Raw genomic sequence first — 15412 nt, forward strand, 5'->3', positions numbered from 1 at the left:
CACACCAAAATAAATAATGTTCTCTTCAATGAAGGCGCACAGGAATAATATACATTGCCGATCGCGAGTAAAGCTACACATCTTTGAGAGTACGAATACAAATAAATGCAAGTAAAATAATTCAGAGTGAGAGTACAATGCGAGTGCGAGTAAAATAAATAAGAGTAATCAATAATTAAACTACTCGCAAGTAAATATTAAAAAAATATATGTTACTCGCGAGTTATATTAAAGAAAAACATAGACATTAATTTTAAATACACTATTTAATTTTTTTTTAATTTAGTTGCTCTTTTGAAATTAATAAATAAATTTTAAAGTTCAACTTTTCCGTCTTTTACAGTTCAACTTTTCCGTCTTTTTTTCCGTCTTGTTCTTTCGCAGAAATCACTTCAAGCATGTTCTTTCGCAAGCACAGAGTCAGCATGATATCTAATTATAGTTATGGTGATCAATTGCCACATGCAGACTTTGCTTTCTGAATATATTTCAACAAACATTGCTTTACAACTCAGACAACAATCTGTATAGTTTTAAAACATCGCCATAGAAACAGGACGTCACAAAGCTTGTTATTGTTTTGTTTAGGGAGGAATGTTTTAAGATCGAAGCAACAATAATAACGTGAGGGATTTTTTTATAAAGAAACAGTTTAATGTTTAATGATATATTTTTTTTGAAAAATATAAAAATAAAAAATATTTACCTCTAAAAAAATATTTACAAAAAAGTTATTAACTGAAAGAGTTTTATGACTGTAACTTGCATGTTTTATAATTTTTCTTCGTTCTGTTGCTACGTCGTATACTTTTTTTTTCAAAAATAATGAATAATGAACGCATCGCACATTTTAGTTTCGTCCCAACAAATTACCTGCTTTTCAAAACATGGCAAAATTAGTGTTGCCGTATGCGAGTTCTATGATTATTCGAAAAAAAAAAATGGAACAAAAATGAGCACACGCCATCGCACGCCATTGAAAATTATGCCGTGAGAACAACGCACGCCTCAAAATTATTAAGAAGTATCATGACGTGCGAAGCTCGCACGCCAGCATTTTTCTTCCTGACGAGGCCTGCATTTAAATGGGTATAAAATCAGAAAAGTTAAGAAAGATTTTAAATTAAACATTTCAAAGCCACCTCACACCTAGTGCTTAAATCATTCTATGACCACAAGCAAAAACAAAAGTCTACTGTCAAAAAACTTTGGGATCGAGTAGGGATAACCAACTTTATAAAGCTGAAGATCCTTTATTGCAATTGGAAATCGTCGGTAATTAATTAATTTATGATAAAGTAGAAAACAGAAGGGATTATGTAATCCTCTCTCTTTCAATACCCTTTTCTACGTTTAATTAATTGTGTTTATTATTACTGATATTGAACTTATTTACCCAGGAAAGCCTCTTCACTTTCTTTTGAATACTGCTATTAACGAGTGTCCTGCGAAGGGGGGTGTCACAGTGCTCTCATTTGAGGGGAAAAATTCGTGCAAACACATCAATCCCTCAACTAGACAACCGCCTGAGATATCAATCCTGTTCTTATGATGAGCGCTAAGCAAAAAGGATAGATTCGCACTTTTATAATCTCTGGCATGACTAGCCGGGGTTTGAATCCAAGACATCCTGCACTGAAAGTAAATGCTCTACTACAAAGGGATTTAACCCAAACCTGACCTAAAATAAGTTCTGTGCAAGTTTCAATACACTTAAGATAAGTTTTCTCTAGCATAATAGCCGTATTTTGTCTGTTGGCCAATACCAGGTCGTAATTATATGTCCAGGAAAAGCGTTTAAATATTATGTATGGTGTCCGTGTTTCTTAATTTGACTAATTGGGATAAAATAACAGACACTAAAAAATCCCAATCAAACATTAAGATTTTAGGACAAATAACATTTTGTTCAGGCACACACATAAAAAATGTAATAGTATAATATCATATATAGAACATAATAATATTAAAAAAATCTGGACAACGGTTGCCATAATGGCAGAGCTTTAATATTTTAAAATCAAATTATTAGTTTGAAAAATTTAAAGGCATAATCTATAAAATCTGATAAACAAACTACTAAATCTAACAAAATCTATAGATATATGCATCAGTAAATGTTAATGATAGCAAGTTTTTCTGCAACTGCAAGCCAAAACACCTTGTGGTTTACTGGTTGTAACATATGAGAAGGACTTTTCCTTTAATCATTTACAAGTACGTCCTTTATTTTTCCAGTTAGGATCTCCATCAAATTTGTCCTTTTTTAACTTAAAATATATAATTGATCAAATACGTAATCTAAAAATGCAATTATAGTTCAAGAAATAACCAGTGACATGCTGGTAAAACAGACAAATATCATTTGTGAACAACTACTGTAAAAATGCGTACGTACTATAAATCGTCAATCTTATACTCCATTGTACGCTTTGCTTTCGACTTACCCCTTTTCTGAGGGTACAGATAACTCCTCGAAAAATCAACTTAAAATTTTTTTGCAGAAGAGATGCATAAAAACACTTCAATAATTTTCTAAGGCGTAGATATGGACGCCCTTTGAAGATCCCCTTCCCCTTGTACACTTTGATACGCTTTTAGACTACCTCTCCGCCTTCTTTTTCTTTGAGCATGCTAGCTACATTACTTTTTGTGAAGCATATCAGTGAGTAAGTTTTTTAACTAACATTCATCTTATCAGCTATTTCACTCACCGAAAAACTCTTTTAATATCTCTACATTACTATTATTATAATCGAGTTATTTTTAACAAGGTCAATTTTAGTTAATTTTTTTTAGATGTTAATCTAATTTACATTGTCTATCAAAACAGATTGTACAAACTTTAGTCTGCTTGTAAAATCTGTTGCAGAGTAAAGTGGACGTATTGCAAAATAATTGTTTGTTAGATAACTGTAAATTCACGAAACGTGCATCCGAGAATGGCAGAACCAACGCATGAAAAATGGCTAGGTCAACGAAGAAAGACTGTCTTTGTCATCAACATGATCACATTTCTAGCTGGCTTGGATTACAACATCATTATGTCCACTTTTGTCTTCTACCTTAAAGATTTAGTAAAAACAGATCGTCCACACTTATGCTATGCCATCTTGCTAGGCGTTTTCTCCGTCAGTGCAACTTTAACAGGAGGGTTTGGCGGTCGCTATGTTGATCGAACTAGAAATTTAAAAATATATACCAACGCAGTGCTAGCGTTAATTTTAATTGGTAATCTTTTATATTCTGTTTACCTTCATCCAGCATTTTTGATTATTGGACGGTTGCTTGCAGGTGTGGGAGATCCATTTATGAGTGTATGTGCCGGAGAATTAGTTCGCCTATATAGTAGAGAAGAAGCAACAAGTGCGATTTGGGTTATGACGACAGCATATGCCATGGGGTTTACTGTTGGTCCTGCTTTTGGAATTATATTTAAAGGAGTTAATTTCAAAATAGGATCGTTTATTGTTACCTACTTGAATTTCATTGGAATATTTGTTGCAGGGGTGACATTCGTTACACTTGTAATGTCAAATATGCTTTTACCTAACAAACTTCTTGAACTAAAGGATTTAGTAAAAAATATGCCAGAGAAAAGTAGCAAAATAGCAAACTGTGATACTGATAAAAAGGGTCTCACAAGAGATGAGATAGTAGCTCCAAAAGAAAATAATAATCATGTAGAAACTTTGCCAACCAAACAGGTTTTCTCAAACTGCATTGCTATGTACAGCAGCTTTAGCTTGGATATGTTGTTTCCACTTCTAGTCGATGATATACTAAAATGGAGTCAGTTTGCTTTAAGCGCCATGCTTGTCACAAGCTCAGTTTCTTACTTTTTCATATTATGCACGTTGGTTAAGATCTGTACTACTGATAAACGAACATACTACACAATTATTTTTTGTTTATGTTGTATGTTAATCAATTTCAGCGTGATATTCGAACTGAAGGTATTAGCACGCGATGTTAGAAGAGATATAATTTTAATGGTGGGATTTGTTATAGCATACACGCTTGTTTGGCTACCAATACAGGTCCTTTTGAAAAGCATGGTAGCAAAATTAATTCCGCCAAAGATTCAAAGTTTTTCACAAGGCTTGATCGCAGGTATAATGAGACTTGCCATGATAATTCCTGCATTTACCACTCCACTTTTAATGCCTTGGATACATATTTGGGCTCTCACGTTGTTTGTTATTGTTACCATCAATATAATGGTATTCATTATGAGAAGAAAATCGTTGGCAAACATTAGAGTTATTTCTGTAAATAATAATAAATTATAATCTTAATAGGAACTTGTCAATTACATTTTAATGTTTTTCTCGGTGAACAATGGCGTAGGGAAACTAAGGACGTTCATAAACTCTGAAATTAGAAAGCATATCTTCAGTCACAAAGAAATTATTATCCAATTCTATAATATTTCTCGCGTCCTCTCCACCATCCGCCATCATAAAAAACGGCGAAAGAAAAAACAAACGAGATTTGGCGCTAAGAAAATCGTGCACCGCGGTCATATAATTATGCGAAAATAACAAAGGAAAACGGCTAATAATATAATTTAGGCGCGAGATATCAAACTTTTTGTTTACAGAATTCGATCAAGGCAAAATATAGCAATCTTTATGTGTTTCAATAGAAATTGCTTTCCTTCGGAAAACGCTTTTTTTATAAAATTTCTATCTGCTTTTAGTAAGTAACAACTTATAAACGACTTGTTTAAAGCAATGTAATAAAAAAGAACTGGGACTTAAAGAAAACGTTATCACAAAAAGGAACTTGGATGCATTTTAAATTTTATAACAGGTTGGCTCTGTCTCAGCTGGGCTATTTTTCGACTCTGTAATTAAGGGGCGAGAAAGTGGTCTGAAATAGTGTCAAATTTTCTAACTCAGTCTCAAGTTCCTCAATTACTAGAGTTTATCAGCTCATATTTGGGACGAAAAGTCGAGTCAAAAAAGTTGAGTCAAAAATCCCTTCATAATTGCAAAAAAAAATTTTCATAACTAAGAATATTCTAGTATAAGTTTTTTTTTTTAATTCTTGGGTCGCGTTTAAACTTTTTTTTGTGCGAAATGATAAAAAAATAATTCTACAAGCGTGAATAAACAGCCTAGCGTGAGGCACCCTTTTTTATACAAGAACGTTTTACAACTCACGAGGTTCAAATCCTACAAAAAACGAAAGGACTTATAAACAACATTTCAGCCTGAAATGGGCTAATAAAAAAAAGAGTCATGTAAGAAAGTCATGTAAGTTTCATATGGCAAGCTTGATTTCAATTGGCGCGAAAACCAAACGGAGAGATAAACTCGTGACTTTAAAGTTATCAAGTAAACAGTCAACACGCAACAAGTTAACAACACTTGAGCCTAAAAGAAAGGGAAGCTGAGGTAGTTTCGATAAATATTTTGTGTTGCTTATAAATATAAGCGTGCATTCATAATATACTGAGATTTCTATGTTTTTAAAGGTTTGTGGAAGTTTAAATTAGAAACATGCAAACAGAAGCGCGTTTATTCTTTCATCGCAGATATTATCTTGAGATCACATGACCCTAATGGGCTTCCTTACCTTTTTGTGTCACATAACATAAATAAGGTTTCAACTGTTTTAACTGCATCTTTTCAACCTCGTTCCCAGCGCCTGTTGTCTCTTTTTATATCCTGAGGCGAGACTAAGATGACCTTGGAGGGGGCCTCGTCACGTGACCCTTAAATGCATAGTTTTTCTGGATGTAATATTTAATGAGATTTGTCCCAATGTATCAAAGTTTTTTATATGACCTTAACCTTGCAGAGCTCGGCGTTTTTTGTCACAATGCGTCTGTATCAAAAAAGCATTCTTAATTCATAGCATTTTTCTTCCATTTTGCAGTTACAGTTGAACTCATGTAATTCGAACTCCTATAATTCGAAAACTCACTTAATTCGAACAGATTCTGTGGCCCTCTCAGAATTTACCTTGAAAACCTTACAAGAAAACTCCTATAATTCGAACCCATGTAATTCGAAAAATCATGTAAATCGAACAGATTTTCCGGTCCCATCAAGAAATTTTAATCATGTAATTCGAATTTTCGAATTTTTTGAGTTTTTGAAGCTTACCAACTCGATAATTTGCAATCGAATGTTTTTTTTTACATTCGATTGGAGCTCGTCCACTGCTTTTGGCTTCCATTTCTTATCAAGACAAGATGGGGAAAAGAAAGCATAAAGAACTCACTTTAAAAACAAAATATGAAGCTCTCCGTGACTTGGAGGATGGTATGTCCAATAAAGACGCATCCATCAAGTACTCCGTTCCAAGCAGCACCTTGTCAACATGGAAGAACAATAAAGAGAAGATATTCCTTGCTTTCAAAAACTCGTCACTAAAACGTCAGAGAGTTAAGACTGACAAGTACGAAAAATTGAATGAATCGTTGTTGACTTGGTTTACCTCAATGCGTGGTAACAACATCCCAATTAATGGACCAATTTTAATCGAGAAAGCTCGTGAATTTGCGACAGCATTCAACTATGAAGATTTTTCAGCATCGAACGGATGGTTGAGAGGCTGGAAGGAGAGGTAATATACTTACTCTATTATGTTCCAACAGGGTTTATTCTAATATGAATGCTTTCACTCCATGCACATAAGGATAAAAACTTCCGTAAGTTCGATATTTGCAACATGATCTTTTTTACTATTCAGATATGGAATCACATTCAAAGAAGTATCTGGGGAGTCCGCAAAAGTAACAAGTGAGATGACAGCACCTTGGGAAGAAACTACCCTACCAACTATATTGGCCAGATATGAATTAAAAGACATCTTCAATGCCGATGAATTCGGCCTATTCTACCAAGCGCTACCATTAAAGTCTTATCACTTCAAAGGAAAACGCTGTTCCGGCGGAAAGCACAGCAAAGTGCGCCTAACAGGAATGACTGCATCCAATGCTTTGGGCGAACGACTTCCAATGTTTGTGATTGGAAAGTCCGCGAAACCCAGATGTTTCAAAACGTGAGAAATCTACCCTGTCGGTATCGCTCGCAAAATAAATCCTGGATGGATGGAGTATTATTTGAAGAATGGGTTAGAGAATTAGATCGTAAATTCGAGTCACAAGGAAGGAAGATTGTTTTAATAGTCGACAACTGTCCCGCACACCAAAACATCACAGAGTTAAAGGCTGTAAATCTACAATTCCTGCCACCTAACACCACTTCTTGTACCCAACCTATGGATCAAGGAGTTATCAGGTAAAATTTCTTCAAAGTTACTCAATATTCTGTTGTTTGGAAATATTTATTTCCCATTCATTGTTTTGAAGCCATTCCAGTGTTGTCAAAGAAAAATGTTTGTTTGGTAACACTAGAATGTCTTCCAATTACTCTCTACCAAAACAAAACAAAATCAAAAATTTTTTTTGGCATTCTAAACTTAAGTAAAATGGCAAGAACTAATATTGCAGAAGTTGTTGAACCTAGGAGATGGAGAAGGCTTACAAATACCGTGCACGATTACATTTGAAGGAGAAGAAAAATACTTAGACATTCTTAAGAGAGAGTTGAATTCATGCCCCTTGTGAATGTAATTTTATTTTCTTAGAAGGAAAGAAATGTAATGATTCGAAGAAAAAACAATTGTTTCCAATTTATCGAATTATAATCCCCAGAGCTATCTCAAACAATGGATCTTAATTCATTCTAATAGACTTTCATTTTTTTTTGTTCAGGTCTTTGAAGGCAAAATACCGATCACTGGTAATTCGAAGGATCTTGAGAGCGTTAGACAAGAAGGCTGAACTACCGAAAACATCAATTCTTGAAGCCATGATAATGCTCAAGACGGCTTGGGATAGTGTGTCGAGTGAAACAATCATAAATTGCTTTCGAAAATCAGGTATCTCGGAGGTTGCAAGGAATGGTGCTATGGATGAGAATGACGATCCTTTCAAAGATACGGAAAGTGACAAGAGCGATTCAGACGACGAAAATGATGAAACGAATGTTGTAGAAGATTTGAATCAAGATCTAGACCGATTACGAAAGATTAGACCTGACATTGCACCTGACGATCTGGATGTCGAATCGTTCATTGATATAGATTTCAACGTTGTTACTAATGAATCACGCCCATTGTCTGTCAAAGAAATCGTGGATATGTATAAAAATCCGGAAGTAGAAGTCATCGATGATGGCTCTTCATACGACGAAAGTGCAGAGTGTCCTGATGATGAACCAATTCCACCCCCATCGCAAAATGAGATTGACGACGCAATCGAGACTCTCAAAAAGATGACCCTTTTCGAATCATCGAACGTCATCCCATTGATTCAGAAGATCTCCGAAGAGATTTTCAAGAAACGAGAGCAGAAAATGAAACAATCGACAATCAAAGACTTTTTCAAAAAATTATGAATTTAGTATTTCATTATTCTAACTCGAAAATACAAAAAATAGTTCGAAAGTTAACCTGGGAAAGACTTTTTTCATCGAATTAGGTCAAAAATATGAAAACTCATCTAGTTCGAAACTCATGTAATTCGAACAAAATTCTCGGTCCCTTGAGAATTCGAATTACATGAGTTCAACTGTATATTTAGCAACTGCTATAAAGTCCAAAAAGCTGGAGGAAATCTTACATGCGGATAAAAAATGGCTTCAAAAAAAAATTTAATTTCTGAGTCTTCTCATCCTTGCTTTTAAATTTTGTGGCCTTGACATTTCTAAAAATCTGCTTTTTCTAATGAGATGTTTTTAAAACACCATAAAGCTCTTTTATTTTTTACTTAACAAGCTCACATTTTATTTAATACAATTAGATATGTCTTTTTTGCTTAAAACGTTAATAATACGAAAGTTTTAATCAGGTTTGAAAATTAAAATTGACAAGTCCACATGTGCTCTAATATGTTGATTCAATAAATGAACCATATATCACTGAGTTAATAGTTTAAAAAGTATTGGTTAACAACTTTACCAAGAGTAAAGTATTGTGTTCTACCTTAGAAGAAAAAAAATGTTTGGGAAATAAATTTTTGAGGTATTATTTTGGGTCTTTTGGAACAAATTACGTTCCACGAAATCGCACTTTTTAGAGCTCATCAAATTCTGCGGCTGTTCGAAATACGCTTTTTGACACACACTTCTAGGTTTGTTGTTTTGCTTAGATGAAATATTCCAAATGCAAAACTAAGCGTAAAGATTAATTCAGTATTCTCGTCATAAGAACATCTAATCACAGATATCAGTAAAAAGATACAAAGCGTTTAATGGCATAATTCACTGGAATAATTTCAGGTTTAATCTTATCTGACCTATTTCTAATCAGTGTGTGTGAAAATGGCTAAATTCTAAAACTCAGAACGCATGATTTATTTATTATTTATTTAAAAATATTTATACAGGATGAGGACTTCACTAATTTGCAAATATATACATAAATGCAAAAAAACTGCTATCAATGTCCGTCCTGTCTGGGAATAAAAATGGAAAAAAGCAGTAAAAACAGTAAAAACGATAAAAACAAACAAAAAATTGATCAATTAGAAATGCAACAGTATGCATACAAGGTGTGAAGTGACTTCATGGGGGAGCTAAATAAGACATAGGCATAGTTTAAAACATTAATCCCACTTAGATAAACTTGAAGCAGACTGGACGGCACAGTGACTAAGATAGCCGCTGAGAGTGCACATCGCCCAATAGCTGGTATCGTCTATTAAGAGAAGTACCCTCTGAGCGCCTTCATAAAAAGAGACATTTTATCGATTTTTTGAATTTCAAGTGGCAGTGAATTATACAGTTTACCCCCTGCAAAATAGAAACTCTGCCGGGCGATTTCTAGTTTGACCCGAGGTAACCTGACAATGCAGCCGTTATTTCGTGTGTTATTGTCATGTTGTTGGCTGACAAAATAGTTGTCAAAATTTTCAGATGTTAGATCATTTAGTAGACACTTTTTAACGAGTACACAAATATTACGGTTGAAGAGTCCTGTGATGGATGGAATATTATCACTCCGGACAATCGATCTAGCACGGTTCTCAAGCGATTTTAATTTGTTGAGCTGTGTATTTGTGATAGGTATTCTCAATGCACTACTATAAGTAATTAAAGGTACAATCATCATCGAGAAAACATTGTGTGCGGCTTCAGCGGTAAGGCACGGTCGTAATCTTTGTAGTAGGCGTAAACGGCTGCTGGCGCTTTTATATGATCGGTCGAAGTTGTCATTAAGCATTAACTTGCTGTCGATTACTGTTCCCAGATACTTATACTGAGAAACGAAATTTATCGGATTTTCTTGATATACAACTTGTAGAGCCTTGTCATGTGCTTTCAAGCGTTTAGCCGTTCCGAACAACATGACTTCTGTTTTCCCTTTTTTTAAATTTATAATTAACTCATTTTTACGGAAATATACTGATAGTCTCTCAAGGTTTTGATTGAGAAGTTGTTCAATTCTAGTAACATCTTTATGAGCAACGTATATGACGGTGTCATCTGCGTACATTATAACTTTAGAATTTGAAATATGGTCTACAAAATCATCATAAAAAATTATAAAAAGCAGTGGTCCCAAAATGGAACCTTGTGGAACACCGCAGTAAATTGGCTCGTAGCTAGATCGAATATTGTTAATGTCTACTAACTGACTTCGATTAAATAAGTAGTCGGTAAACCATGCTAGCTCCTTGCCTTTAATTCCGTACGTGCGTAGCTTGTTTAATAATAATGAGTGTCCGATCGTATCAAAGGCTTTCGATAAATCTATATAAACTGCTCCAACTAACTTACCGCCATCTATTTCGCGACGAATACTGTCGCAAAATAAAGTAGAAGCAAGTTTCGTGGAGCGTTTACTTCGAAAACCATATTGACAGTCGTTCAGTAATTTCTCTTTTTCGAGATAGTTCATGAGTTCGTTATGAATAGCCTTCTCAAGAATTTTAGATAGCACCGGTAAAATTGAAATCGGGCGATAGTTTTCGGGAAGAGAAGAATCCCCAGATTTAAATATAGGTGCAACCTTCGCAACTTTCCAGGCTGATGGTACAGTTGAGGTGTTTATCGAAAGGTTTATTATGTGACTAAGAGGTTTTGAAATTAAAATAGCACAGTCTTTTAACATTCCGGGTGGTAACTCGTCTATACCGGTTGCTTTATTTCGTTTGAGTGATCAGAGTTCTTTCTCTACAAAAATCTTAGAAATATAACCGGTCATGAAAATTTTATTTGTTCGTAAAGAAAAAGGTTGTACGTATCTAAGGTTGTACGTATGTAAAATTCATAAGTTGAATTGACTTGGATTTAAGGGAGTGAACAGCTGTACTAAAAAACTTGCTGAAGTTGCTTACTTTACTTCTGCTTTCACTATCTTTTGACATTTGACACACTTTTTTCGGTTTGCTTGGGAATACTGATTTTATTGCATTCCAAAACTTTCTTGGATTTGACAGATTTTCGTTAATAAGATCACGCTGGTGGTTAGCCTTTGCTTTCAGTATATTATTGTTGCAACTATTTCTAATCTTTTTATATTTCTCTGCATCTTCTGTTTTACCTGATTTGCGAGCCTTGCGATGAAGTTTGTCACGGTTGTTCATTTGAGATTTTATTTTTGAAGTTAGCCATTTACAAGGTCGTGATTTAACTCTTTTTTCGATTAACGGGGCGTGTTTATCAAAAGAATCTCTTAGCTTCGAGTTAAAATACGTAACTGCAGAATTTACATCTCTGGCGTCGTATACAGGGCGCCAGTCAATTTCGGAGACGTCATTAAAAAGATTTTCAGGAACGTAGTTAGTGTAATTACGGCACTTCAGAGTTCGCATAGGATGCTTGATGTTGTGTATCCTACGTATTCCACCAACCATATCGTGATCGCTCAGCGAAGTAGGGAATACGTCAGTGCAGTGAACATTGTCGGGACAATTAGTAAAAAATAAATCAATTGTCGTTGATGACGTAGAAGACGTTCTCGTGGGTTTATTGATAAGTTGTTTAAAACCATGCACATTAATTGTAGATTTAAAATCTTTATTGACGTTTGTAACATTATAGTCCACATTGAAATCTCCCATGAGTATAGTTTCCTTATTTTCTTGATTGATACAATTTAAATGATCGTCAAATGTTTCGTTATATTTAGATGGTAAGTACTTTGAACCCTCTGGAGGGCGATAGAAACACCCTACTAAAATTGATTTCGATTTTTTAATAAAAATTTCAAGCCACAGAGACTCTAAAGTTGAATTTTCTAAATCCAGCCTTTGCTTAAAATTAATATTGTTTTTGACATAAACTACCACGCCTCCTCCTTTTCCAGATGTTCTGTTTCTTTTAACCAAAGTGTAACCAGACAGTTCATAAAGAGCATCATTGTCACTAAATCCTCGTTCAAAATATGTGTTTCAGACAAGGTTATAATGTCAATTTTTGAATCATGCTTGTGTACTAACGCTTCCAAGTGGGCAAAGTTTGAAAGTAACCCACGAGTATTTTGATGAACACATTTTAGACCTCTCTTACCACAAAATTCACCAAGGCTTTCCGGTCCAGGACATGTTTCTATGTCACCACACAAAAGTAGTAAAACTATAAACAAACTTTTGCGTCTTGTACAACTTACTGTTGGTCGAGGTTTTTGTTTACAAACATGGATTGAACTGAAAGTAAACGTTTCTCCAATCTCGTCGTAGTAGTCTTGAACATTAAGTGTTAAACTTATTCCATCTGGTTTCACAAATCTTGGTTTGAATACACAAAAACAACAATAAATTCCAACAATCAAACCAGCTAGAAAAAACGCGTGCGATCTCTTCGCCGCCATGTTACTAAGTTGAGATGAAAATCTTCTTACCTTTTTCAGTATTTTCTCAAAGTTTATGGGGTTCTTCTCTTCCTGAAAATGCCTGTGTAGTTTTGTTATGTTTTATGCGAAATTACCTTTTATCAGGTTGGTCTAAAAGTGCTTCTAACTTATTTTTTTACCAAAGTTATTGTACTTTGAATTTTCTTGAATTAGGCCGGGTAAATGTGCATTCAATGATGAAATGCTTCTAACGGTTAACCTACTGGCTTTTTATAATTTTTATCGTAACCACATATAGAGTAATAAAACGGGCTTGTAACCACAACCCGTTGTGAATAAACTAAAATATGTGATATACATATTTTGTAAAAAAAAATTATTTTTGTCATTATGTTAAAAAGTATTTTGTCTATAAAGGACACGGGGAACACTAGGTCTCTCAGCTAGTAATTTTTTTTAATGCCATTTTTTGTAATGTCATTCTCTGCTAGTCTTATCTTGATGGTTTGCTAGGTACCTAATTGTGCTAGCTAGCTACTTTTCTAGTTATTAAACTTTGCCAGCTATTGAAATATTTTTATTTAAGCATTATCACTTTGTGATATCATTTCTTGTACTTACATTGCTTAGTAATGCTTTTTATTAAATTTTTTACTTTAAAAAAAACATGCCACGGCTGTTTTCCGCTACTTTTTATGGACAGTTTTCTCCTGGTCGCCCCAAACTTGCCGCCTCGTGAAAATGTTCTATGTGACGCAGTAACTATGTGACACATCCGCGCCAATCAGGTTCTAATATCGGACCATCCTCCTCCAGAGCCATGTTCGTATCGCCGTCCTAATGTCAAAAAAACATACAAGATGCCTAACTGTAACATACTTTCAAAATATGCTCTTTCCTCCAAAATAAAGGAATTATGCTCCACTCTTTTCCTAAAACAACATATTACGGAGCCAACTCGTTTTACTGAAAATAGTAGCACTCTTATAGACTTGATACTTTCTAACAGTTCTTGTATTTCTAAAACTGGTGTCATGGATTTAGGCATCAGTGATCACAATTTAGTTTATGTGATCAGAAAATTCAAAAGGCCAAAATTTGAACCTAAAACATGCAAGGTTCGTAGCTACAAGAACTTCAGTGAAGAGGCTTTTCTGAAGGACCTCAGGTCATATTTTAATAATTATGATGACCTTGATGAAGCATGTGAGAAACTGAATAAAAATGTTAAAACAGTGGCTGACAAACATGCCCCTTTCAAAACACATAGATTTTCTGGCCGTGTTGAGGCATGGGTCACTGATGAATTAATAATAGCCATCAAAGAAAGAGACTTCTTGAAACGGAAAGCATCAAAAACAAAATTCATCATAGACTGGGAAGCTTTCAAACAAAAAAGGAACCAGGTAATAGGTCTCAAAAATCGACTTAAAAACGAGTACTATAATGACGTTTTGCGGGACTTTCAAAAACGGCCAAAACAACTTTGGAAAACCCTAAAAAAACTGGTTCCTGATAAGTCAGGCAATACTACCTCGATAAAACGAGTAGTCCAAAACGATGGTACAGAAACTTCTCACCCAAAAGAAATTTCCAACACATTCAATTCATTTTTTGTCAGTGTTGGTGCCAAACTAGCCTCTAAATTTTCTTCTGACACTACTAATGTTAATCCACCTGTTAGCGGACACGATTTTCGGTGGGCTCGTATTGAGACCAAAAGTGTCGAAAAAATAATTAGTTCACTAAAACTTAATAAAGCTACAGGCTTGGACGGAATTGTTTCACGACTGCTAAAAGCAGGTTCGTCAGTTTTAAGTATTTATTTATCAAGTCTTTTCAACAAATCTTTATTTACTGGTTATGTACCTAAATGTTGGAAGACTAAAAGGGTCTCGCCTATTTTTAAAATGGCAATAAAACAGATCCTACTAATTATCGGCCTATCTCCATTTTGCCAATTTTATGAAAATTTTTGAAAAGTTAGTGCATGGGCAAATGTCTCATTTTATTTCTGAGCACAACTTCCTGAATGACAGACAGTCCGGATTTCGAAAACTCTTTTCCACAGAAACTGCAGTAGTCGATGTCTCTGATTTTATTCTTACTGAGCTCGACCAACATAACTTTGTTTGTGCTGTGCTCATTGACCTTAAAAAAGCTTTTGACACTGTTGATCATAAAATTTTGTTAAAAAAACTATGGTGTTTTGGCATCAGAGATGCTGCCTTTGACTGGTTCGAGTCCTACTTAACGGGCCGAATGCAGCTGACTCTTGTAAACGACACAGGATCAGATCTGCTTCATGAAGACGCTTTTGGGGTGCCGCAGGGATCTGTGTTGGGGCCCCTGTTCTTTCTTTTGTATATTGATGACTTAAAATCTGTCATCAATTCAAACTACCACCATCTATATGCAGATGATACAATAATTATTTCGTCTCATAAAAACTTGGATACCCTTGTCTCCCAGGTCGAGTTAGAACTTTCGCAAGTCGACCTCTGGCTGAATAATAAAAAAATGACTATTAATACGGACAAAACTGAAACAATCTTTTTCGGCAACCACAGCCAGTTAAAAAAGTTGAGAACAAAAC

General features: G+C 34.7%; 2 protein-coding genes across 2 annotated transcripts; both read left to right on the forward strand.

The window, feature by feature from the left end:
• The first annotated feature begins 3005 nt into the window (after nucleotides 1–3005).
• On the forward strand, nucleotides 3006–4292 carry LOC130613425 (uncharacterized). The gene has a single exon (XM_057434771.1). It carries the CDS (start codon nucleotides 3006–3008, stop codon nucleotides 4290–4292), a length of 1287 nt encoding a protein of 428 aa, XP_057290754.1.
• An 849-nt stretch (nucleotides 4293–5141) lies between these two features.
• Nucleotides 5142–7466, forward strand: LOC130614304 (tigger transposable element-derived protein 4-like). The gene is made up of 2 exons (XM_057435730.1): nucleotides 5142–6579; nucleotides 6706–7466. Exons 1-2 carry the CDS (start codon nucleotides 6206–6208, stop codon nucleotides 7019–7021), a joined length of 690 nt encoding a protein of 229 aa, XP_057291713.1. The 5' UTR covers nucleotides 5142–6205; the 3' UTR covers nucleotides 7022–7466.
• Nucleotides 7467–15412: the final 7946 nt, after the last annotated feature.

Source organism: Hydractinia symbiolongicarpus, chromosome 11 (assembly GCF_029227915.1).
Source record: "Hydractinia symbiolongicarpus strain clone_291-10 chromosome 11, HSymV2.1, whole genome shotgun sequence".
NCBI classification, from domain to species: domain Eukaryota; kingdom Metazoa; phylum Cnidaria; class Hydrozoa; order Anthoathecata; family Hydractiniidae; genus Hydractinia; species Hydractinia symbiolongicarpus.